Source organism: Candida dubliniensis, chromosome R, assembly GCF_000026945.1.
Source record: "Candida dubliniensis CD36 chromosome R, complete sequence".
Classification (NCBI taxonomy): Eukaryota; Fungi; Ascomycota; class Pichiomycetes; order Serinales; family Debaryomycetaceae; genus Candida; species Candida dubliniensis.
Window position 1 is genome coordinate 1,922,178 of NC_012867.1, and position 23,652 is coordinate 1,945,829.

Below are 23,652 nucleotides of genomic sequence, written 5' to 3' on the forward strand. Positions count from 1 at the left end.
CCAAGGACCCCAAAACAAAAGTCCCTTTCATCACCCTTTGCTAGAAATTCTTTTTGTTTTCACATCAATTCCTCTTGGTCGGTGAATAGTTTCATGTTCTTGGTTCCACAACACGAAAAGGATGAAATACAGAACACTGCCTTAAAATATATCAGGTTGCAACTAATGCATGATCTATTGTTAAGAAAACTAAGTTACGGACACATAAATTATGACATTGATGATTTAAATGAAGTACGAAAATCAGCCTATACCAAGTATTTGTTAATGAACAATGTTGAAACTTGTTGCATTATAAAACCAATACAAATGTACACGGATACAGTAGCCCAGAACCAACAAATAATTCAAATAAATCCTAGCACTTGTAATAGGAATTTATTGAATGCTAATTACCATGCTAATAGAGTTGCTAAAATAGAATATATTGTAAAATATCAATTGTTTGATTACAGGATTATAAGAGTTGGCCCTGAAGTAAAAACAACCGAACCAAGTTTAAAGGAGCGACTAAAACGAATTATAATGAGAATCAAGAATACCTTTCATCGACCCATTCCACCAATAAGCAAGCGGATGCAAGAAAAGTCAAGCAAAGAATTCAAGATGGCTCATAGGAGGTTTTTGAGCCACGAATTGCAGCAAATAAAGGCAGTAACTTCCCCCACCTCCCATCCTCCTTCACTAATTTAAGAATATATAATATACAAGATTAATATATTATTACAGACATACATATATATATATATATATAGATATATACATATATTTATCTATTCTTTAATAGCATAAGTTCTTCTGAACTTGTCATCAATCTCAGTCAAATAATAGGTACCTTGGCTCAAGTTATCAAGGGAACCTTGAGGTTTAAAGCTCTTTTGCAAATGTGCCTTTTCTCTCAACTCGATAGCTGCCAAGTAGTCCTCTGGAGTTTGAATTTTTCTACCATCGCCCAATTTGTAATCGAAATCTAAAACTTTGGTAATTGCAGAAATATCACCTTTAACAGTAACAGACAATAAAGTAGATGCCAAACCAGAACCATAGGAGAAAATACTGATTCTTTTGTTTTTCAAGTTTTCGGAGCCAACGTAGTATAACAATGAGGCCAAGGATACCCAAGCAGAGGCTGTGTACATGTTACCAGTGTTGGTAGGGACCTGCAAGGCTGGTTGAACTCTTTTCTTGGTTTCATCTTTGGCCAAACCAACAAAAGTCTTTTCCAATATTTTATCAGTCAAACTTTCATCGTAAGTTAAGCCGTCAATGTGTTTTCTGGTAGTTTCATCGATCAAATCAGCAAATTTAGATGGGTTTGAAACGTAATCATTGTACAATAATCTAGCATAACTCTTGGTGACCAATTTACAAGTTGGAACATGGAAGGCACTGAAATCAAAATGATCATAAACACCAACAGTCTTATTGGCATCACCAGTGATTTTTTTGGAATAATTTTTGTAACAATTGTCAACAGCTTTAACATAACAACTTAATGAAAAGTGACCATCAACAACAGGGTATTCACTGGTGAAATCTGGTTTGTAGAAATCATAAGCGTGTTCCATAAATGAACCACGAATAGAGTCGAAAACAATTGGAGCATCTGGACCAATCAACAAGGCGATAGCACCAACACCACCAGTTGGTCTAGCGGCACCTTTGTCGTAAATAGCAATATCACCAGCAACAACAATAGCATCTCTTCCGTCCCATGATGATGATTCTATCCAATTAACAGCATTTATAACAGATGAGGTACCACCGTAACAAGCGTTAACGGTGTCGATACCTTCGATGTCATTATTACCTGGGAACAATTGCATCAATACTGACTTAACAGATTTGGATTTATCCAACAATGTTTCAGTACCAACTTCCAAACGACCAATCTTGTTGGTATCAATGGAGTAGTTCTTGATCAATCGAGATAAAACAGTCAAAGAGATAGAATAGATGTCTTCTCTATCATTGACAAAAGCCATATTGGTTTGTCCCAAACCAATTGTGTATTTACCTTGTGGGATACCATCAAACTTTTCCAAATCTGCTTGATTGACAGCTTGACCAGGAATGTATACTTCAATACCTTTAATACCAATGTTTTGTGGTGAGTTAGTCATGACTATAGTTAATTCGATCTAATTGAATATATGCTGGATGAGAACAGAAATGTGATGTGGGAGGAAGCTTTCTAAATTTATAGTAAATTAAGTAGCCAACAGATACTTTTTTTTCAAGAAGAAAAAGTGGGAAATGAAAAAGAAGAAGTTGGTTTACAATTATATATAAATTTTTTCTTTTTTTGAAAAATTTTTGGAAGTTGATTGTACAAGAAAACAATGCATATAATTCTATGCAAATTTATTTTTCTCTCTTTTTGTTCGGTTTGTGAATGAAAAAAAAGAATTAATAATACGCGCGACCATCTATACGACGAGTGGTGGACAAGCAAATTGAAGCGTGGAACTAAAAATCCCCATAATGAAGTATTTATTATCTTTATAAAGTTATATGGTCTTCTCACCCACAGTCGTCGTATAGAATGCTCAACCACCACCAAAAAAAAAAAAAAATAAACCTACACTCTTGTCCCCACACGTCCCTAGAAATACATGTAAGGAAATACTTCAGGGGGGGGGGGGGAGAGAGAATGATTAAATGGCTGTACATTTGTAGCCAATGATGTGAGGCGCATTGTAAAGGTGGCTGTTAATTTGTTTGTTCAAACTCTTGGTTGCCGACACTATCAGATCAAACATTATTTTGAAAATTTGGAGGTTTGCAACCAGTTATCCGACTTCCTAATTTGGTTAATTATGTTTTTTAGCATAACCAGAAGAAGGAGAAAACTATATAGATCATCTAGAAACTTCTACCGGTTTGATATGTATCAATTATTGGGCTATACTTTGACTGTAATTAGAAACTGACAACTGCTCAAATCAACAAATAGATGTCCGCTAACGGAACAAGAAGTAAGAACTACTACGAATATGATTGTTGCGAATTGAAATGTAGCCAGCTACATTGTTCACCTAGTTACATTTTAGGGACTCTCTATTGACCAGATTTGTTTCAGCCATTTGAGTAATGAATTGGTAGTAGAGAAGAAGCTACAACTTAGCATCACCTGATGTATTTTTCTTTTTTCTTTGTACGCAATGCTTATTGTTGAAAATTTTTTGGATTGCAACCAACCAACAACAATCGGAACAAAGAGAGGCAACATGCATAACATTTGGATAGACAACAGGGAAACCTGAGTACAGCGACAGATCAACTACAGTTGAAAAAAAAAAAAAATCTTACTAATATTATGCTTATTATTTCTATAAAATTCTATTAGACCATGCTTTGATTGCGATATTTACTTTTGTTGACCATATCTTGTCTCAATTTATTGAATGAGTACACCACCACACCGATAGAACACCCCACAGTGATGAAGATGCATGCAACAGCAAAAATACTTCCCATCACTTTAAATGTCAATAAGGGATAGTTTCCCACACCTCCGTGTCCAATTTCTGTGTTTGATAAAGACATCGTACCCATGGGGAAAGTCATTGACCAAAAACTCTTTTCAAGTTTCAAAAGACCAAACCGGTTTGTATGCAGAGGATTTGGATTTTTGGCAAATGGTCTTATTTTAGACAAGACAGATGTAACGGCAATAAAACACATGAAATAACCAAATGACAATAAAAACACAGAAACAAACCCTGACATACACAATGAAATTTTCCCGTAAAGTAATTCTTCTGGAACAAACTTGTTTAGATTGTTTCCAAAAAGATATATACTATAAGAAGATTGACCCAAGAAACCCACAGGAAGGAAACTTGTCATAATTAAATTTGTCGGTGGAATTTTATGAATTATTAGTCTCGACATATATATGGTCATTACCATAAAGGCCATTGATATAGACAAGCACCACAACATAAAACTAACAATCATGGTGAGAACAGTTTGATGCACATGAGGCAAGTCCAACTCAATTGCGTGCCCTGATGAGGAAACAACGGTAATGGCAACTATTGGTAACAAAAGGGTAGCGTTTAATTTGGCATCTGCGTCAGATTCATTTAGTTTTGACATAAATGACAAGTACACGATTATAAACGAAGTGTACATGGCGGAAAACACTGCTAGCCACCAAAGTGTCCACACAAAGTATATATGTTCACCCTTTGTTATGAGAGCAATGAAATTCACTATCGTTATATACCCCATGGAAAATGCACCCATGAAAACTGATCGAGATGGATCCACATGATAGTCTCTAAACCTATTAGGATAATACATGCATGACATAATGAAAAGAATGATATTCCCAATAAAAAAAGTACATGTTAATCCAAACATTATATAGCCACATATCTGCAACCAATATGCTGGAAAGGGGAAATTGTATAGTAGACTTGATGATATTCCTGTTCCCATCACACTAACAAAATATGCTGGAGTGAAATTTTTGACAACATCTTCAACTAAGAATCTTTGATAAAATGATTTCAAATATGATTGTTCACGTCGTTTTGAATCAATAGTTGATAGGTAAGATAAGTGATCCATAGTATCTTTACCATTGTTATTTTTGTCGATGCTTACCAATGTTTGATCTGAAGATAAGACATTCGAGGAATCTGGTGGATTATATATGCCGTCATTCAGCGATGGTGTAGTTTTTTCGGGTTGGATTTCATTATCATTGTGGCTCGAAGACGACATTATTGGAGTAGTAGAGCAAACAAGAAAGATCGATTAAGCTATGATAATTATTTGTGAAACCGGTAATCAAATATTGCTTGAGTGTGGTAAACTGGTTAACTGATTTGAAGCAATGAAGAATTGTTGACCTTGTATATTTTTACAACTTGAAGATCCTGACAAACATGAGGTGGCTATTTGAATTTATATATATATATATGTTACGGAATTGATAACATGTTGGAGAGGACTTTGAATTATACTACTGGCTGATTGGGATACCGAGGGAAATGCAGCAAAAAAAAAAAAAAGATGATTTCGTCATACAAAAAATGTCGCAGAGAATACAAGCGAAATTAACTGTAATCAAGCCTCTCTGTCTCCTCTTTTTCTTCAAGTTTGATTTCGCGGGTATATGTTTATTACCGTGATTATTTCTTAAACCCAGAGGAATTGCTACCTAGAAGATTGGTGAAGATATACATTCAAAAGTACCTTAATGGTGAACCCCAAGATCATTTCGGAGATTGCTGTTAATCGTATCTTCAAGTTGATGCAAAAAAAAGATCGTAACAACTAATGCATTACAGAATCACCAGAAGATTGCAGTATTAGCAAATGCAGATTCCATCATGGGAATTGAGTTGAATCAGAAGATAAGAAAAGGTAGTGTGTGATATCACAGACTGCATATAACACGTATGTCAAAAAAGAAAAAAGAAAAATTTAGTCATTCATTCATTCGAAGTCATCTTTATTTCCCGCACCAATAGAAATTTTTTTTTTTTTTTTTTTAGTTTCTCACATTGTAAAATTATAACCACAGTCTGCCAGTCAAGTCACGTGAACTTTCATCATCCCGTAAAATCACTTTTGCAACTGTTATTGTTGCAAAATATCACATATGGGGTTCTTTTTGTTCCTAGAAATTAGATCTGTTCATTGAACCCTATAAATAAGCTTCGTTTCCTCCTGGTTTCAAGATATCTTTGATTTTATCATTAGTTTATATTTTATTGACACGTTGTCAATCTTTTTTTTTTTTTTTTTTAGTTTTATCGGCCACTACTCTTTTGGGAAGAGTTACAAAAATAGCAACTATATTTTTAAGAAATGCTACTACCGATTCTCAACTACTACCATTGACGAATAAATTTACAATAAAATTGGCAAAGCCCGCATAGGGAAAATGAACAATTCAACACTGAATATAACCATTAATATTCAGATTATTTTCCAGGAAGTGGGGGTGCATATTTTTTTTTGTTGAGTGTTGTCAATTAACTGGTTGTTTTAACTTCTGAGATAATTGTTTGTAATCTTACACCTGCGGTTATTCAAGTTCGTTAGCATTTTTTAGAAAGAGTATTTATTACATATACCAAGAAGTGTCAAGAAGAGGAGGTGTTAAAATAAAGTAAAACTTGGCTAGGCACCTTATCGGGAGTTTCCGAGTTTTGTGATGGGTTTAGAAAAAACAATAGCAATGTACAATTTTTCAACCAATTGACTTTCCAAATTAACTTATCGTTAAAATTGACTCAATTTCATGAGGGGGGGTTTGAAAATAATTTAGAAAATGATTGTTTTTGCATTTACGTGATATCACCTCATGAAATCGAAAACAATAGAAAACTGAACAAAAATCACGCATTCTCAAGAACAATTTTTTTTTGATTCTGACGAAAGGAGGGAGTTTCCTGAATTCAACAGAGCATAAGTGGTTTAGTTAACCAACTTGTCAAGCTATCCACTTTGATTGGTTCAATGAAGAGTTTTTAACAGTTTTGGCAATTGGTAGTGTCATATCCATGACATAATTAATTGATCTTCTCACTATTGAAATCTTCAGTCTGGTTATGTTTTTTTCCTGTGTAATAAATTTAAACCGTTTTTGTGCATCGCAAAATCTCATAACAAATTCAATCCCATCCTTAAAATGAAAAAAAAAAAAAAAAAACAAGGCTGCACTAACATACTAATCAGTTAGTAAAGTACTGTTTATTGAATAGTTTATGATACCTTGCATGATACATCCTAGTGCTATATTACACAAGAACATTTTAGACCTATCACAATCATTTCACCCATATTCAAACAGTTTTGTGCAAGAAAAAAAATCAAACAAAAGAATATTGTTACAGTTTTTTTTCCCAAATCTTGTATCTTCATATCAAATATAAATAAACGTCAAATTTCCTGATACACCTCTGAAGTTATTTAACTACAACTTATATTTCATTAGACCTAATTAAATTTAGCTAGAGTTTTTATTTTTTATTATTTCCCACTTTCTTTTGTTATCTGTTCATTTCATATATTATACTATCACTTGCTATAATGCTTTTAAATCAATCTAATTTCATTGCTGAGAGATCCACAACCCCTACATCAATTTCCCATCCTCCTTTGGCTTGTCCAACACCTCCACCAACGAATGCCCGCAGAAAGTACCCGAACAAACCTGTTACATTAGCACCAACTGTCGATCATGGCTGTGAGATAAATGGTACCACAATAGATTGTATACCTAAAGATTCCAAATTCTATCAACTAATCATGGACTTGAAACAATTGTTGGCTGGTAAAGGATTAAGCAATGAAGACATTGATGTGGAAAAAGTCAAGCAGTTGATGGCTGATTACGACTCAAATGAAATCGATTGGCAACATATGGCACTTCATGACCCATCGAGAAACTATTCACGTAATGGAATTATCAATTTGAATGGTAATGCCAACTTGTTAATATTGGTTTGGTCTCCAGGTAAATCAAGTGCAATTCATGATCACGCTGACGCTCATTGCTGTGTAAAGATGCTAGCTGGTGAATTAATTGAACATTTATATGATTTCCCCGAACATGAAGGGGAAAAATTACAATGCAGACAAGAAACAAGTATGAAAAGAAATGAAGTTGGTTATATCAATGATTCCATTGGTTTGCATAGAATGTCTAATCCTTTGAAAGATCAAGTTAGTGTTTCATTACATTTGTATACACCTCCTTATGCTTCTATGTATGGATGCTCAATGTATGAAGCAAGTAATGGTAGGAAGCATCATGTTGACATGTCCAAGTACTACAGTTGGCAAGGAAAATTGATTAACGAGAAGGAGTCACTGACTTGCTAGGATAGATAAAAGTACTACTACCTAGCTTTGTTTCAATTTTGTTTGCTTTTACGATGGTTTCCCTATATTTTACGTAAAACAATGATATATATTTATGATAATGCTATTTATTGACTTGCTCTTTATTGTATAGTTTTGAAAAACCAGTACCCCCAGTATAAGGGACTTGTAACCAATTTAACTCGTCGTAATGGGCGGTACCATCAATTACATGAAATGCATAAGCATAACGTGACTTAGCAGAAGCATTTTTTTCAGACTTGTGCAAGACAGAATTGTGAATTAAAATCAAAGAACCAGCTTTACAAGGAACATATTTGTACTCCTCCCCATCAGTAACAGGTTCTTGCTCCTTATCATTCAAGTATTTGAAATTACAACCTTTGGCACCACCATCAACTCTGACAAATCTTTTCGTCACAGGGTATTTCCTATGTGATCCTGCAATATATGCTAAACATCCATTGTCCAAAGTACAATCCTCTAGCGCATACCAAAAGCCGACGGCAGTTTGAGGTTCAGTATACAAGAATGTAGCATCGGTATGAGGTGGAACAGCATTATCTCTTGAATTGTTGGACGCTGTTGTTGTTGGTTGTTTGAATATACACATACTTTGTAAAACCCTGGGATCTTTAAATTCCAAACTCTTAGCAATGTCTTGAACTTTCTCATCAAAAGTAGTTTCTCGAAATACTTGATTATGGATGTGTAATCCATGTCCTATTTTATTTATTGCCTTGGATAAATCCACTTGCAAATTCCCATCTTTATCAAACGCATCGGTATCGAAGAAAAAAGATACCTTGTCAGACGACTCAAAAAAATATTTATCTCCAATGTGGTCGTCATCTGCAGTTTTGAATGTTGTTTTTGGATGGGTAGATAAATCACAATCAGATAAGAGTGTTTTTGATTCGTCCAACAATTTGGTTATTTGCTCCGGGGTAAGAAAATCTGGAATGCATAACATTCCTTCTCTTTTAAACGTGGTTAGCTGTTCCTTTGTAAGACCCACCATTTGATGCTAATTTGTTATTGACTCCACGATTGGATAATCTATCTGAAACTAAAACAAGTGATATCTGCTATGAAGATTGTTCTTTTTATTTTTATTTTTATTTTTTTTTTTTCTATTCGAAGAATTGTCTTTTTTTGTGTCTGGTCGCTTCTCCAACCAAATTCACCACAAAATGTTATCATTATCTCATTTCAGATAGCAATGATCTACTCAGGCACTTACAGCCATAGTTTCAAAAATCGCATGTGTATATTAAATCATGGATATCTTCCAATTAAAGTCATGGCATATATCTAACCAGTCGATACAAATGTTCCCCAGAGGATTACGTTCCCAGGATTCTTTGACAATTTCCCAAATTCTCTTTAAATTACCCTGTCGATATTTATCATAAACAATCTTAAACTTCTCATCTATATTTCTTCTATCGTATTTATTACCACTTGTAATACCACACATTAACAACGCCATGCTTAGATTACTAGCCAAATCTGTGGATATCAACTCATCAATAATCGATATCGCTTCTAGTAGTAATAGTTGGATTTCACTTGATTTTGGTTGTGTTTGTTTGATGTACAATAAAACATACATTCGGCCTATGATACAACATAGATCAAATAACTTCAACTGTAAGACATCTCCTTCAAGTATTGGTGTTGGTTGGCAATCGTGTATACTTTGAATTAGATGATCGACCTTTTCATTCACCTTCTTGTAATGTTGTACTCTGACATCAACATTTTTACAATTAATAATATTGCTTCTATCATTTTTCAATTCGACATATGTGTTCATAATTTCACCTAATAATAAATAGATGGGTTGACAGCAACCTTGATATGGATCTACACCATAGGTTTCATCAAGTATACGTCTTCCCTTAAACAAGCTCAAATATTTATCCATGGTACATGTGGTTCCTCTTTCAAGCGATTCACTGGACATTACATCATAAAATTGGAAATTTGATATTAGAAATTTACAGTCATTTGAATATTGGAAGTCAGTAATGAATTTGATTAATCCTCCATACTCTCGTATCATTGATTCACATTTACGGAACATCTGAAACCAATTTTGAGTATCACCCGTATTTATATAGATGGTCATTTGGATCAAATAACACGCAAAAGCAGTGAAATAGTCAAATCGGTCATGAGGACTTTTTATAGAGCCCTTTGCTAACATGAGATACTTGTTAACATCCTCACTATCGCCATAATGCAGTGCACCCCATGCCGCTAACAAGTTCAGAATAGCTTCATTAGAAAATGCTAAAGTAAGGAAGGTACTTTTTATGTAGTTTGTAGATTGACTCAATGAAAGTGTACTGGCAATTTGTTCGAAATGCTTGATGTAGTCCATGCCTTGATCGTCCAAGTAAAGTATTAATGGAGACAATGCATTAGTATTTAGGGTAGGGGAAAATGTAGGTTCTGGGAAATGCAAATCTGTTGTTAGTGGAATTAAATCAGAGCATGACACCAGTAGTGGTTTCTGCACTCTCTTGGTTCTCTTAGATGGTTTGAATGATGTTGGATTTAGTATTTTTATTTCATATTCACAGATCAAGCCTCTACTATGACAAAAAGTACAAGTGGGGTGGATCTCATCACATTTTCTTTTTCTCAAACGACAATTTTTACATCCAGTTTTAGACCTCTGTCTTTTAAATCTTGGTGGTGGTTGTTGTTGTTGTTGTTGTGAGGACATGAAATACTTTTATTCCCCATAAAAAAATGCCGAATCTATAATGATGATAATGGTGGCGTGCTTGGTTCTAGTAGCGTTGTTTTATTTTGGCGTGCTTCTTGCTTGCAGATATTAAGGCTTTAAATCGCCGAGGCAAACAACTTTTTTTTTTTAAGTGTGTCTATTTTTAAAATAAAGTAACCACGTTAGGGGGCGAGGAGATATTCCGGGTCAGAAACAGTCACAAAGTTGCTTAGCCGAAAATATAAACCCACCAACCTCGAACCAACTCTAATTCTTCCTCCTTCTCCTCACCATTTTCTTCTTTTCCCCAGTATTCACTGAATTACCTTTTTTTTTTTTATTATTAGTGACTAAATCACTTTCTATCCATTTTGAATGTTTATTAAAAACAATTATCTATGACTAAAAGAGCACCTTATACGCGGCCGTGTGATTCGTGTAGTATTCGGAAAGTTAAGTGTGATATGAAAACTCCATGTTCAAGATGTGTCCTCAATAAATTGGAATGTACAAACAACCGAGTAAGAAAAAAATGTGGTCCTAAGAAGCTCCGTGATAGAACTCGAGAAGCAATCAATAATTTAAATCATCGAGAAGAAGAACCCAGTACAGATTCATTTGTCCCGCATTTCCAGTTGGACAAACTACACCCCTGTTTGGAGACATATCAAATTTGGTATTATGGAATTTGGCCGGTTTTGTCAACTTCTAACCTAATAATGAGAATTGCAAGAAGAGATGTGTCGGCTTATGCGCTTTCCTGTGCGTTAAGCGCAGCAATACTCAGTCAAATAGATTTCATTAGTAACAATGGGACCTATTGTATCCCGGAAGACGTTAAGAAATTAGGTTTTGTCGGCGAATGTATTCGAGCTCGCACTTATATGAATTATCAAATGACTCCTACCCTTGAAACAATATTAACGTCATTTTTTTTACATGTGGCTGAAGTGAATAAAGGTAACAAGCCAGCGGCAATTCTTTATTTGAGAGAAGCTATTACCATGGCCCAGATAATTGGATTGCATATTGAATCGACTTATCAACTGAAATCAGTAGCTGATGCACATCGAATGAGAAAGATATATTTTATGTTAATGGTGACAGAAAGGTTCATGTGTATTGACGACTTGATGCCAGTTGTCCTTGAAAACTCAATCGAAGAATTTACATTGGATGATGAGCAATATTCAGTGTTAATTGATGGATTTAAGGAGTTGGTTAAGGTTTTTTCTATCCCTCTGAAAGCCATTTTCGACAGGTTTATACAAATGAATGATTCAAAATACATGCATCCAGAGACTGCTGGGCTACTTCAGAAAATACAATTAGAATTAGAATCAATTTGTATTTCGCCAGTAGCACCAGGTATTCAAAGGGCAAATATACTAGTCAGCAAATATTGGATGAAGGCATTGACTTGGAAAATCACAAGGAGCAACAATTTATTGGATAACTTCATATCTACATTAAGTGTTAGATATCCACTAGAGTTATCTGAGCAATTTCTTAGAGAAATCAAGAATATACCGTTGACAGCGTTTGAGTCGAATGGACCAGGTGTGGTGTTCAAGTTATTACTGATAGCAACAGTATTAATTGATGCAATTAATTTAACCAACGATGTCGTAGGGTATGATTCATTGCAGCGCATGTTTGATTTGATTTCTAGATTGCGAAAAACAGACATGATAATCCCACGTCGGGAATATGATAGGATTAAAGACGCATTAAATAAAATGGAGATTGATATGATTTTTAGCAGTTCTCAACTGGGTGGCTACATTTCCGAAGTGGATTCAAATGGCTCATTGGATGCTTTTCTTACAGATCCTCTTGTGCTTTATTCAGGAAATTATGACGAGGGTGATACAAGCTTCATACCAGACTATTCATAACAAAAAAAAAAAATGGAAAGAGTTTACAAACAATTGGTATTTATAAAATGTTACGTAATTTATAGATTAGATAAAATTAATTAATTGATTAACGAGAATTTTAGCAACTATCCTAGTGTATTGTTGAAATAACGATTATTTAGGATCATTTTTAAAGATGAACGAAAGTATTGACTGACAAATGGTGCAATTCCAGGATATTCGAAATTTGATAAGCGATATATGTGTTTACACCCTTGTGAGTTCGAATTATTTTTCCATCTCCTGTCAATCCAGGTGATTGCTGCAGGCATACCCGAAAACGCTTCAACCATATGATTATAACTCATATCTTCTGCTATTTCTAGATCAACTTCTGGGTTTGAGCACCAGAGATCTTTTAATTTTAAAATCTCAGAAAATGGCGACATCTCGTTGAATCTTGAATGGAACAAAAATATTGGAATTCGTGGTATGGTTTGAGTTTCAAGAAGGTTATTTATTTCAATGGTTTCCTTTATGATTTTATCATTTAACACTTGGGCATCATAGACTCCGCCAATCATTTTTTGAAAGAAGAATTTTTTGCAAATGGGGAATAAACACGCAAGGGGCTGTAATGCACCATAATGTATTATTCTGTCCCTGAAATGGCTATACTCATTTGCTAATCCATTGAATATGTTAACTATTAGACCTGAATATGGCCCTTCATCAACCCTTTCAATAAATGCAGTGATATTAGGTATGGTGCACCCAACAGCTGCTCCTACTAATTCAAGTTCTGGAGCATAATTAGGTTGCAAAACTGATGCCCAAAGAGAAGCCACTGCACCATAAGAATACCCCAATAATGCAGTTTTTGTCGTCAGGTGTCCGGTTGGATTGAGAAACTTAATTGCTCCTCTGATGCTATCTAATACAGAATAAGCTGATTGTCGTCCTACAGGAAATACTGAATTGGGTCCTTCATAATCTGGTACCACCACATACCAGCCTTGGTCTAATAACCCTGAAATAAAAATCAAATCTGCTTGGATCTGAAATGTTTCAAATGATGGAACTTGCATGGAATACGATGGTGAACACAGCAATAATGGAGAGTTTTCAAAAGCTTGATGAGATATCAATTTGTTCTTATTGCCATTAGGAGGTTCTAAAATTGTTGCAACAATGGCAATAGGATTGTTTAATGTATCTTGAGACCTAATTGAGACTTGCCAAGCATTGGAAATGGGAAGATTAACAAACATACTGGTTACCGGAAATGGTACTTTCCTCCATTTTAAAATATCACCCAATTTGTTTCTTTCGAGATGTTTCGGTGGGTTATAGAAGTTGTCAATTGCTGGATTAAGAGGTGCTTGAAGACAAGTTATCAAAGTGATTAAAACAAAGAAAACAAACATTTGGTTTACACTTCCTAGAAAAAGAAAACAGACTAATTTGAAGCTAATCCAAAAGGGAAATATTTTTGCTCTTATAACATTTGGTTACTGGAAATATCAGAAGGGAGGGCCTATTTATTCCTAGTTATTGCCACATGGCTCCAAAAATAAGAAACAATATACATGTCGTGTAAACGGATGGTGTCTTCCCACAAAATATTTACCATAAATAAATATTGACTTAAAGCATCTTAATGCAAAGACATATGTCTATATTATATTTCGTAATCTTCCCAATAAACACCTATAAAGACGTTTAATTGTAGTATTGTTCATTGGTAAACCTGAAAGTATCAGAGAAAGGTATCTATATACAGAAAAATGCCAAAAACCAAATATATTAATTAATAAAAACATCTAAGCTAAAAATTCTGAAACCTGCTTCAGAGCGATATTCAATTTAATTGTCCTTCCATCAACATCGTATAACACATCATATGGCAAAAGAGTTAAATCATCACCCGATATGCTGCTTCTAGGGTTTCTATCAGTCTCAAGAATGTCCACCAAGGAGTCAATTTTAGCATTATTGAGCCATCCAGCAAAATGGATTCTATTTACTGCCCTACCCTTTGTTAAAAATTTTCTATTATAACTGCCTATTTCCGTAGATGCAACTGCTCTATTGGACAAATCATAACTTAACTCATACATCTTCAGTAGGAATTGTTGATTGGATGAAGACCGTCCTGAAATGCACAATCCATAATATTTGTATGCATCATCCGACTTTACGGTAAACTCAGTTAAGCCACATGATTCAATATCTTGGAAGTCAGACTTAACAGATGTTACTATGTGTTCTTTGCCAGTGCCTAGTTCAAATTCCATGCTTTTGACATCACCATTCTTTTCAATTACCAAAAGCGTATCGGGTACATCGATGGGGAGTATATCAACGATGTTTTGCGCCCACGAATCCATTTCAAATTCTTGAGTCGAAACAAGTTTGCCATCTAATAGCATGTCTAATTTAACTTGTTTGTTATTTTCGTCTCTCATGGATTTTAAATAGATTGTGTTTGGATCATGATAGTACACATCCAAATGGTCGTAGCCTCCATTTTCTTTATCCTTGTCATTCTCACTTGAGCTTGAAGTTGGGACTGGGGGTCCCAACAGTGGGAATGAAGACTCCTTTCCCTTAAAATCAAGGTCGTCGTCGTCATCATCATTTATTTGGCTATTCTCGGGTGAGTTATCATCAAGAGAAAAATCATCATCATCTAAATCAGCAAGGGGATCATCATCGTCACCAAGCACGATTGTAGCAGAATCGCTGGTGTCTGAGATGGCTTTTTCCAAGACATCTTCCAATTCAGGGTCCAAGATTTCGTCGTCGTTGAGAATATCGTCGTTTTCCATTTCAGCTTTTTTCTTCTCTTTAGAAATCTCTTTAAGGTCAGTATTGCTGCCAAAGTACTGCGCAACTATGGAGCTTGCGTTTCTAACGGGTGATTCATAATCCTTCTCGGCAAAATTATAGGGTTTGCTATTGAAATTAAAGTCGTCTGCCCTGTTAACCGCAGGCTTCTCTAACAAAGACCCTATATCTTTCACATCGTTACTAGATGATATCAAGGGAGCACTCGGCTGTAAAGTGGGTGGTTTCAATAATGCTGTAATTTCTTTCATGGACTTAGCCAACCGCTCTTTTGTCCTCTTAATCATCTGTAAATCAGGTTTAGGCATTCTTGCTAGCTCTTCGGCCGACGGAGTCATTATGATATCTTCAAGGTCTTCCTCGTTTAATTTCAATCTTAGCTTTTTGTTTTCTCTTTGTAATCTCTCAATTGTCTTTTGTTGTAATTTATTTGTGAATGCTAAACTCTTAATTTCTCCCTCCAATTCCAGTATTTTGAACTTCATTTCACTTCGTTCTAAATTGTTCACAATTTTAAATCGTTCTAGCTTGGTGAATTCTGATGTTAGATAATTTATAACGCCCGGTAACGTATATGTTGGCTCTGACATTGAGTGTTGGTCATAATTCCTGTTATTATTATTATACCATTGTGTTTGCAGGTTTGTGCTATTGCTGCTATTGCTGCTATTGCTTCTACTTCTCAATTTGAATGGTGGCATTGTTGATGAAGCATCTATTAAATACAATGAAATTGGGTGATTGAGTGGTTAGATTAGTTTGATTCGTTGTCTGAGTTTATTTATTATTATTTTTTTTTTTTCTAGTTTTGGTTTTGATTTTGGTTCTTGTTTAATCTTAGTGATCCAACCGAGAGAGAATACGTGGAACCAGAACAAAATCTTGCAAGCCGCTTGGACGTAACAAGACCATACAAAAAAAAAAACTTCAAAATGATATAACTTGTGATGGTAATGTTGCCACGAAGAAGAAGTTGGTCAGTTTTGATTTCTTTATACGATAAAAAATGATCTTAGAAACACAAGACTATACACACAGAAAAGTTTGCAGTATTTCTCTATCCGTTTAAGTTAGACGAACGCTTAACGTAATATATACATCCATTATCCATTAATCTACTTGTTCTATTCCTTCTTAGAAATCCAGTCATTCAAACCATATCTATTTCTAGCAATTTCGATGGCATAAAATTGAATTCTAACAGCAAATATGGTTCCATCTTGTGAATATTCTTCATTCGCTTTCAACCTGAGCAATGTACCAAAGTTGTAATCTTCTATTTCATTGAATTTTTCACAGAAGGTTCTCCATTTAGCTTTTCCTGTGGTGCTCTTCATATCCTCTTCACGAATAACAGCAACATTGCTTGGTTCTTTAAATTCAGGGAAGTCTTCAAGTAATTGATTGAATATATCATCATCATGTTTAGTCAACTTCAATTTAGATCCAGGAATCTTTTCCAATAATGACCAGTAAGTTTCAGCTTGCTGGACTGCTTTAACAGCAAATTGCATTTCGATTTCTTCTAAGTTATCGGCATTTTCGGCATTAAATGGTTGGGCAGACATTATTTCGATGAAGATGTTTTTGAAAGAAAGAAAAGTACTAAAAAAAAACCCAAAAGAGTTTGTGTTAAATAAGGAGTGGTGAATGAGATTAAATAATTTTTTTTTTTTTTCCGATGGACTCCGCTATATATTTACGTTCTAGTATCTTCTGGATAGTTCGAGAAGGTACCTATCTAATTTTCTACATTCATATCTTGTAATATCCAATCAGCAGCACGAATGCCACTATCATAAGCACCATGCACACAACCAGCACCTTCTGAGATGGTGTGCTCACCTGCAAATCTAATGTAAGGCTCCAGAATCCCACAGCTTTCAAATTCTCCCGACAAATTAATTATTAAATCACTTGGATCATCGTTGGTGTACATTGCTGAATAAGAGCCACGAATGTAAGGATTTATTGTCCAGTCTGTAACTATTGTGTTGATCGGATCAGGAATTGGCTCATCATTGATGGAGAGGTTTTGCAACATTGGTTGATAGTATTGCCAAGCTTGATCAGGATGGGCCTCAAGATAATTTGTCAAAGGTGCTTGTGTGAGTATTACTAGACTCGATTTCCCGTTACCAAGATTATGAACACGACCAAAGTTAACAGCAAACAAGGGATAGGTAAACGGTTTCGGTAACTCTGTCAACTCGCTTGATAAATCCCCATCTATGTGATCTGCGATAATTTGAAATCTATCTTCAGAATTGTCCCAGAATATCTTGTCAAACTCAAAGATTACTTTACCCAACGCACCAAAATGTATGGAGTTTATTGAATCCACCAATCTCTGTGGCAACTCCGGTTCCCATTTGATGCTATAGGGAGAACTTTCTTTAAGCAGTAGAATTGATTGAGGAACAGTGACAATCAAATAGTCACAAAATATTTGTAATCCGCTTTTCGTTTCAACCAACACCCTCTTGTCTCCTTCCTTATTATATCTTATAATTTTGTTTACCGGTTCTTCCAATAATATCGAAGATTTTGGTATGCAATTGAGTAAACTCTCAACTAAATAGCCATATCCTCGTTTATTCAATAAATTTCTTCCTTGGTGATCCATTACAGCATGTTTGCCACTAATTCTATCCCAGCTAATTCCAAACCAGAGTTCTAAATACCTCATCATTCTCCCACAATGTTCACGTTGTTCTTCTGTTACTAAATGATTATATTTTTCAAAAAACTTTGCAACAATGTCTTGCAAGGACAAATCAGGAACATTTAGACTGTCGTGGAAATACAATTCAATAAACTTTTCAATGTCTTCTAATACTCTATTTAATTTCTTATCCACAAGAGGCACTTCCCCAGTACTAGAAATGGCTTTGAGATCCTTGTCATCAAAATAGACATCTTTTTGAACATCTAATAAACTACTACTGATCATATCATTTAAGACTGAATTGTTTAATGAATCATGAAACCATGATGCTCCTAAATCATAGTTTATGCCTAGTTTGGATTGGGAAGCGTCTGTTGTTTTTAATCTACCACCAACACGATTTTGGGCTTCAGCCACTAGAACGTCTTGACCTGTTAAATTTGATTTAGATAACAATGTTTCTGCAGCCTTCAATCCAGAAATTCCGGCTCCAATAATTAAGACTTTTGTGGATTTTGTCTTCGACATGGTGGGACAGATGTAAAACTGTTTAGCTTTAGTTATTCCGCCAAAAAAAAAAGTGGCTCGATATAATTTTTTCTTCAATAAAAGAAATGGACTGGTTGAATATTATAGATTCGTATAAAAACTAATTTTAAAGGTCTCGCAACGAATCTCCGAAACAATCTGCTTAATTTTTTCTTTCTTATTCGAATGTTTACAGGTCTATGAATATCTGATTTAATTGATGCACTAGAGAGCATTTTCTCATTGATATGAATTACAACTTGATAGAATCATAGTGATGGAAGTTTAAGAGTTTAATTCTATGTTACGACTACCTAGCCATTGCAGATACAAAAATGTTTACAAACATACTAGATGTCAACAGTTTTCCATGAGCATAATTCCCTCACCCAACCAAAATAATTAACTACCCAACTGCTTAAAGGGACCAAACCTTATAATTGAATAGCAAGTGCAAGCTATTGTTTTGTTATTAACATGCAGATATGAATCCTTTTGTATCAAGTTACTGGTGTATTGGAACGACGATTAAGAAAAAAAGTTTACAACAATATTCATGCGATTAACAGGTTTCTCCAATTACAATTGTCTAACCCCTTTAACCCATATCACAAAAAAAAAAAAAAAAAAAGGAGGGGGGATGTTTGAATATGCCATTATGAAGTCAGTTATCTTAACAGAGATTGGACTGGTTAAACAGTGAATTTTAAATATATTAAAGTTTGCTATGCGTTTAACTCAACTGTCCACTGGTAGATCATATACTATAAATATGGGCTATGATCTCCTATCCCTCCAAGCAACAACTATTGTCTTTTAATCAATCAAGAAAGAAGATTACAAAATGTCTACTAATAAAATCACATTTTTATTGAATTGGGAAGCTGCTCCATATCATATTCCAATTTATTTGGCTAATATTAAAGGTTATTTCAAAGATGAGGATCTTGATATTGCAATCTTGGAACCATCTAACCCATCTGATGTTACTGAATTAATTGGATCAGGCAAAGTTGATATGGGTTTGAAAGCTATGGTTCACACATTGGCTGCTAAAGCTAGAGGATTTCCTGTAACATCAATTGGATCTTTGTTGGACGAGCCATTCACAGGTATATGTTATTTGGAAGGGTCTGGTATTACTTCCGATTTCCGATCTTTGAAAGGTAAGAGAATCGGCTATGTTGGTGAGTTTGGTAAAATTCAAGTTGATGAATTAACAAAACATTATGGCATGACACCTGATGATTACGTTTCAGTTAGATGTGGTATGAATGTGGCAAAGTATATTTTGGAGGGGACTATCGATTGTGGTATTGGAATCGAATGTATTCAACAAGTAGAATTAGAAGAAGCTTTGAAACAACAAGGGAAAAGTCCAAACGATGCCAAAATGTTGAGAATCGATAAATTGGCCGAATTGGGTTGTTGCTGCTTTTGTACAATCTTGTACATTTCCAATGACAAATTCATTGCTGAAAACCCCCAAACAATTAAGAAATTCTTGAAAGCAATCAAGAGAGCCACTGATTACATGTTGGCCCATCCACATGAAGCTTGGACTGAATATGGTAATTTCAAACCCACTATGCAAACAGAATTGAACACCAAAAAATTTCAAAGATGTTATGCGTACTTTTCTGAATCGTTGTACAATGTTCATCGTGATTGGAAAAAAGTCAACAATTATGGTAAGAGGTTGGAAATTTTACCAGAAGATTACATTCCAAATTATACTAATGAGTATCTTTCATGGCCAGAGCCTAAAGAGGTTGATGACCCAGAGAAAGCACAGGATTTGATGCTTAAACATCAAGAAGAATGTAAAGCATGTGGTGGTTATAAGAGATTGGTACCTGCCTAAAAGGGTCAACAACTGGCTTTCTTCTTTCTTTGCACTTATAATATAGTAAAAATGTGTATATTGTTGTTTGATTTGCACAATAAGAAACAAACAATATGTATTTTCAACACACACATATATATATATATATTTACAAGAAATTTTTTTTCATAGTCTCTTCATTTATAAAGAAATCCAAAGATTCCTTCCTTTTTCTGTATTCTCTCTTTTTCTGGGATAAAAGCTTCAGAGTATTTGGCTATTTTCGTTGCACTCTCGAGAGCTTCGGATTCTCTACCAATAACATCAACAAAGTTACCTTCTGGATCAATCAAATAAAAGAAAATCAGATGGTCAACCAAGTAATCTTGACCTGGCTTGACATCGGGTGGGGTGGAGAAATACACTCTGAATTTTTTACAAGTATTCTTGACTTGTTCAAATGTACCAGTCAACCCAATTATACCTGGATGGAAATCGTTCAAGTACGCATCAAGAACTTCAGGAGTGTCTCTGGCAGGATCACATGTGATAAATACTGGTTGTATAGGTACACCATCTTTGGCCAATTTATCCAACATATCTCCCAATTTATCCAATTCTTCAGGACAAACATCTGGACAATGAGTGAATCCAAAATATAAAATGGAAAATCTCTTGAAATTGGGATCAACCAAGTTTTGCTCTGTAAATTTGTTACCTTTGGTATCTTGCAACGTAAATGGACCACCAATCAATGGAGTACCAATAGATTTATTAGCTTCCATTTCACGTCTTTTGTGTAATCTTTCTTTTTCTCTTTGAAAATAATAGGCACCAAACCCACCTACTGTCAATAAAAGAAGAACAGCCTTCCATGTAGCAAACTCAACTGACATACCAAATCCTTGTCTTTTATTCTGGTCTGAAGAACCACCAATGGCAACTCTACTCAATGGTCTTTTCTTTGGTTTAGCAGCTGGTTCATTGGTGGAGTTTTGAGGTTGTTCTTGTAATCTTCCTGCGGAAACACTAAACAATCGACTTGATTGTAATATATTCCTTGGTCTGATAGTAGACCTTAAAGCAAGCCTAGATAACATGTTCATGTGTTGGATGTATGATTTCTTTGACGGGGTTTAAGTCTTGGAGAGTTGAAAAAAAAGTGGGTTGATGGAAAACTTGAATGCGGAATTTTGATGTCAATGTTAGAAACGGGAAATGGTCTATTTTTAATGGAATACACGACTCTTGAACTTGAATATTTTGCAGCCCCCTTTTTACAAGTTCTAGTTCTGTCATAATATAATTAAACCCAAAAAAAGATGTCTATTAGAAAAATAATCAATTAGGTTAAAAATAATCTCCTCATTTATTGAGGGAGCCAATCCTTGGTGTATACTTTGTTTTGTTGTGATGTTCTTTGTGAAAAAATTGACACTCGAGATGCCCTCAAAGAGAGCCTAGACAAAAAAAAAAAAAAAGAAGTCAACAGATTGTAACTCTCTTCAGCAACTGATATTGTTTTACCAAGTGATGACGAAAATAGAGCAGATAAACAAATTGGTTAAATGGGCTGAGCTGAATGGTGCTCAAATATCGCCAGATGTTGAATTCAAAGAAATATCGACAAACTATATAGGTGCCATCTACAAAGGAAATAAAGTACCTGATTCACCCTTTTATCCTATCAGTATCCCATTTAAATTAATCATTACTCCACGGAATGCCATCGAGGAATTTTCAAAGCTGTTGCAAAATACAGATATTAGTCACAACTCAATATTGAAATTGTATTTATGTCATGAAAGAGTGAATGAAAATTCGTTTTTCCATCCGTATTTGAACTTGTTACCTTCATTGTCGGAAATCGATTCTCCATACACATGGTCAGCAAATGATAAATCTTATTTACAGGGAACAAATTTAGGTAGCTCTTTAAAAGAAAACTTGGCTTTATTAGTGGAGGAATGGTGGAAGGCAATTAATGCCTTGCATGACGATATTCCCAAGCCAGAACAACATTTTATTAATATGAAATACTACTACGAATATAAATTCTATACTGATGATGACTTGGATAAATATTTGAATGATGAAAATATTGAAAATTGGACCAGTTTCCCAAACTATTTATGGGCGTCATTGATTTTAAAGAGTAGATCTTTCCCAGCATATTTAATTGATAAAAATAACAAACAGGATAGTGCCATGCTTCTACCAGTTGTGGACTTGTTAAATCATAATTCTAAAAGTAAAGTACATTGGGATATTTTTGAAAATCATTTTAAATTCGGATCAGAATCGATTGAACCTGGGAAAGAGATTTTTAACAACTATGGTTTGAAGGGGAACGAGGAATTATTATTGGCGTATGGATTTTGTATTGAAAATAATCTTCAAGACTCAGTGGCATTAAAGATCAAAATGCCTGAAGAGAAGATTAAAGCTATTGAAGAGTACGGTGTTAAGTTACCAACGATAGATGATTACACCAATTCAGTAGTTGTTAGTGATACCCCCACTACCGAACAAACAAAGCATCAAGATGGCGTCTTGTTTTTTGTAAATAATGAAAACATTCCAAACAGCTTGATTGAAACATTTCAAATTTTAGTGCAAAATGAATGGGAAACAGGAATAACATTGCGGATGAGGTTGTCTGGTTTGAATCATTTGCGTGCTGCTTTGGAGACTAAGAAGAATTTGCTAAAACTTGATGTCCCTCAAAACTCACAAAAGCACAAGTATATTCTATGGTATATCGAATCTCAATTTAAAATATTTACGTCAGCAATCAAGAGTATCAAAAGAATGGAAAAGGAGATATTGAAGGATGAAAAGGCATACTTAACTACATTGAAGAATGTTTTAAAAAGAGATTCTAAATTTCAGCAGTCAATGTTATTTTTGGGATTCCCTGACTATGATTCAATATTAGAGTCCCAATTTCAGGATCAGTGTTGGTTATTGTGGTTGATCCGTTGTTATAACCGCGATCAATATTCTAATGACTCAGAATGTTTACCAATATGGATTCATGATGTATTTGTGAAGCTCAGAAAAAGCACTGACATTTCTGCACAAGAAGTACTCAACTATAAACCAATATATGAGAACTTGATTCCGGATTTATCTGTACAAGTTCCTGAGATTTATGCCAAGGGACAATGGACCCTAAGCGAGTTCATAATTGCTGCAAGATTATTAGATTTAATTGGATTTGTCAGGGGTAAAGAACAAGAGTGCATATTAGTCGAACAAGTATATTCTTAAATAGAATTGTATAATACAATATTGTAGGATTAATTACTAGTAACAATAGAGGTTTATT

General features: G+C 34.6%; 14 protein-coding genes across 14 annotated transcripts; 5 read left to right on the plus strand and 9 right to left on the minus strand. All coding sequences in view use genetic code 12, as the record gives it.

The window, feature by feature from the left end:
- Window positions 1–93: 93 nt before the first annotated feature.
- Window positions 94–693, plus strand: CD36_34545 (conserved hypothetical protein; the record flags this gene model as incomplete). Its single annotated transcript, XM_002422345.1, has 1 exon — window positions 94–693. One exon carries the CDS (start codon window positions 94–96, stop codon window positions 691–693), a length of 600 nt encoding a protein of 199 aa, XP_002422390.1.
- Window positions 694–773: 80 nt separating this feature from the next.
- CD36_34550 (3-hydroxy-3-methylglutaryl coenzyme A synthase, putative) lies at window positions 774–2,123 on the minus strand (the record flags this gene model as incomplete). Its single annotated transcript, XM_002422346.1, has 1 exon — window positions 774–2,123. One exon carries the CDS (start codon window positions 2,121–2,123, stop codon window positions 774–776), a length of 1,350 nt encoding a protein of 449 aa, XP_002422391.1.
- A 1,222-nt stretch (window positions 2,124–3,345) lies between these two features.
- Window positions 3,346–4,737, minus strand: CD36_34560 (C4-dicarboxylate transporter/malic acid transport protein, putative; the record flags this gene model as incomplete). Its single annotated transcript, XM_002422347.1, has 1 exon — window positions 3,346–4,737. One exon carries the CDS (start codon window positions 4,735–4,737, stop codon window positions 3,346–3,348), a length of 1,392 nt encoding a protein of 463 aa, XP_002422392.1.
- Window positions 4,738–7,056: 2,319 nt separating this feature from the next.
- Window positions 7,057–7,851, plus strand: CD36_34565 (cysteine dioxygenase, putative; the record flags this gene model as incomplete). Its single annotated transcript, XM_002422348.1, has 1 exon — window positions 7,057–7,851. One exon carries the CDS (start codon window positions 7,057–7,059, stop codon window positions 7,849–7,851), a length of 795 nt encoding a protein of 264 aa, XP_002422393.1.
- Window positions 7,852–7,954: 103 nt separating this feature from the next.
- Window positions 7,955–8,872, minus strand: CD36_34570 (phytanoyl-CoA dioxygenase family protein, putative; the record flags this gene model as incomplete). Its single annotated transcript, XM_002422349.1, has 1 exon — window positions 7,955–8,872. One exon carries the CDS (start codon window positions 8,870–8,872, stop codon window positions 7,955–7,957), a length of 918 nt encoding a protein of 305 aa, XP_002422394.1.
- A 252-nt stretch (window positions 8,873–9,124) lies between these two features.
- CD36_34580 (transcriptional activator protein, putative) lies at window positions 9,125–10,588 on the minus strand (the record flags this gene model as incomplete). Its single annotated transcript, XM_002422350.1, has 1 exon — window positions 9,125–10,588. The coding sequence occupies one exon, from the start codon at window positions 10,586–10,588 to the stop codon at window positions 9,125–9,127; it is 1,464 nt and encodes a 487-aa protein (XP_002422395.1).
- A 401-nt stretch (window positions 10,589–10,989) lies between these two features.
- Window positions 10,990–12,489, plus strand: CD36_34590 (maltose fermentation regulatory protein, putative; the record flags this gene model as incomplete). The annotated part of the gene is made up of 1 exon (XM_002422351.1): window positions 10,990–12,489. The coding sequence occupies one exon, from the start codon at window positions 10,990–10,992 to the stop codon at window positions 12,487–12,489; it is 1,500 nt and encodes a 499-aa protein (XP_002422396.1).
- A 107-nt stretch (window positions 12,490–12,596) lies between these two features.
- CD36_34600 (lipase precursor, putative) lies at window positions 12,597–13,877 on the minus strand (the record flags this gene model as incomplete). Its single annotated transcript, XM_002422352.1, has 1 exon — window positions 12,597–13,877. The coding sequence occupies one exon, from the start codon at window positions 13,875–13,877 to the stop codon at window positions 12,597–12,599; it is 1,281 nt and encodes a 426-aa protein (XP_002422397.1).
- Window positions 13,878–14,273: 396 nt separating this feature from the next.
- CD36_34610 (conserved hypothetical protein) lies at window positions 14,274–16,001 on the minus strand (the record flags this gene model as incomplete). The annotated part of the gene is made up of 1 exon (XM_002422353.1): window positions 14,274–16,001. One exon carries the CDS (start codon window positions 15,999–16,001, stop codon window positions 14,274–14,276), a length of 1,728 nt encoding a protein of 575 aa, XP_002422398.1.
- Window positions 16,002–16,424: 423 nt separating this feature from the next.
- CD36_34615 (conserved hypothetical protein) lies at window positions 16,425–16,868 on the minus strand (the record flags this gene model as incomplete). The annotated part of the gene is made up of 1 exon (XM_002422354.1): window positions 16,425–16,868. The coding sequence occupies one exon, from the start codon at window positions 16,866–16,868 to the stop codon at window positions 16,425–16,427; it is 444 nt and encodes a 147-aa protein (XP_002422399.1).
- Window positions 16,869–17,041: 173 nt separating this feature from the next.
- On the minus strand, window positions 17,042–18,496 carry CBP1 (corticosteroid-binding protein, putative; the record flags this gene model as incomplete). Its single annotated transcript, XM_002422355.1, has 1 exon — window positions 17,042–18,496. The coding sequence occupies one exon, from the start codon at window positions 18,494–18,496 to the stop codon at window positions 17,042–17,044; it is 1,455 nt and encodes a 484-aa protein (XP_002422400.1).
- An 844-nt stretch (window positions 18,497–19,340) lies between these two features.
- On the plus strand, window positions 19,341–20,360 carry CD36_34630 (pyrimidine precursor biosynthesis enzyme, putative; the record flags this gene model as incomplete). The annotated part of the gene is made up of 1 exon (XM_002422356.1): window positions 19,341–20,360. The coding sequence occupies one exon, from the start codon at window positions 19,341–19,343 to the stop codon at window positions 20,358–20,360; it is 1,020 nt and encodes a 339-aa protein (XP_002422401.1).
- Window positions 20,361–20,518: 158 nt separating this feature from the next.
- On the minus strand, window positions 20,519–21,427 carry CD36_34640 (copper-binding protein of the mitochondrial inner membrane, precursor, putative; the record flags this gene model as incomplete). Its single annotated transcript, XM_002422357.1, has 1 exon — window positions 20,519–21,427. The coding sequence occupies one exon, from the start codon at window positions 21,425–21,427 to the stop codon at window positions 20,519–20,521; it is 909 nt and encodes a 302-aa protein (XP_002422402.1).
- Window positions 21,428–21,854: 427 nt separating this feature from the next.
- CD36_34650 (ribosomal N-lysine methyltransferase, putative) lies at window positions 21,855–23,594 on the plus strand (the record flags this gene model as incomplete). The annotated part of the gene is made up of 1 exon (XM_002422358.1): window positions 21,855–23,594. The coding sequence occupies one exon, from the start codon at window positions 21,855–21,857 to the stop codon at window positions 23,592–23,594; it is 1,740 nt and encodes a 579-aa protein (XP_002422403.1).
- Between the last annotated feature and the right edge of the window lie 58 nt (window positions 23,595–23,652).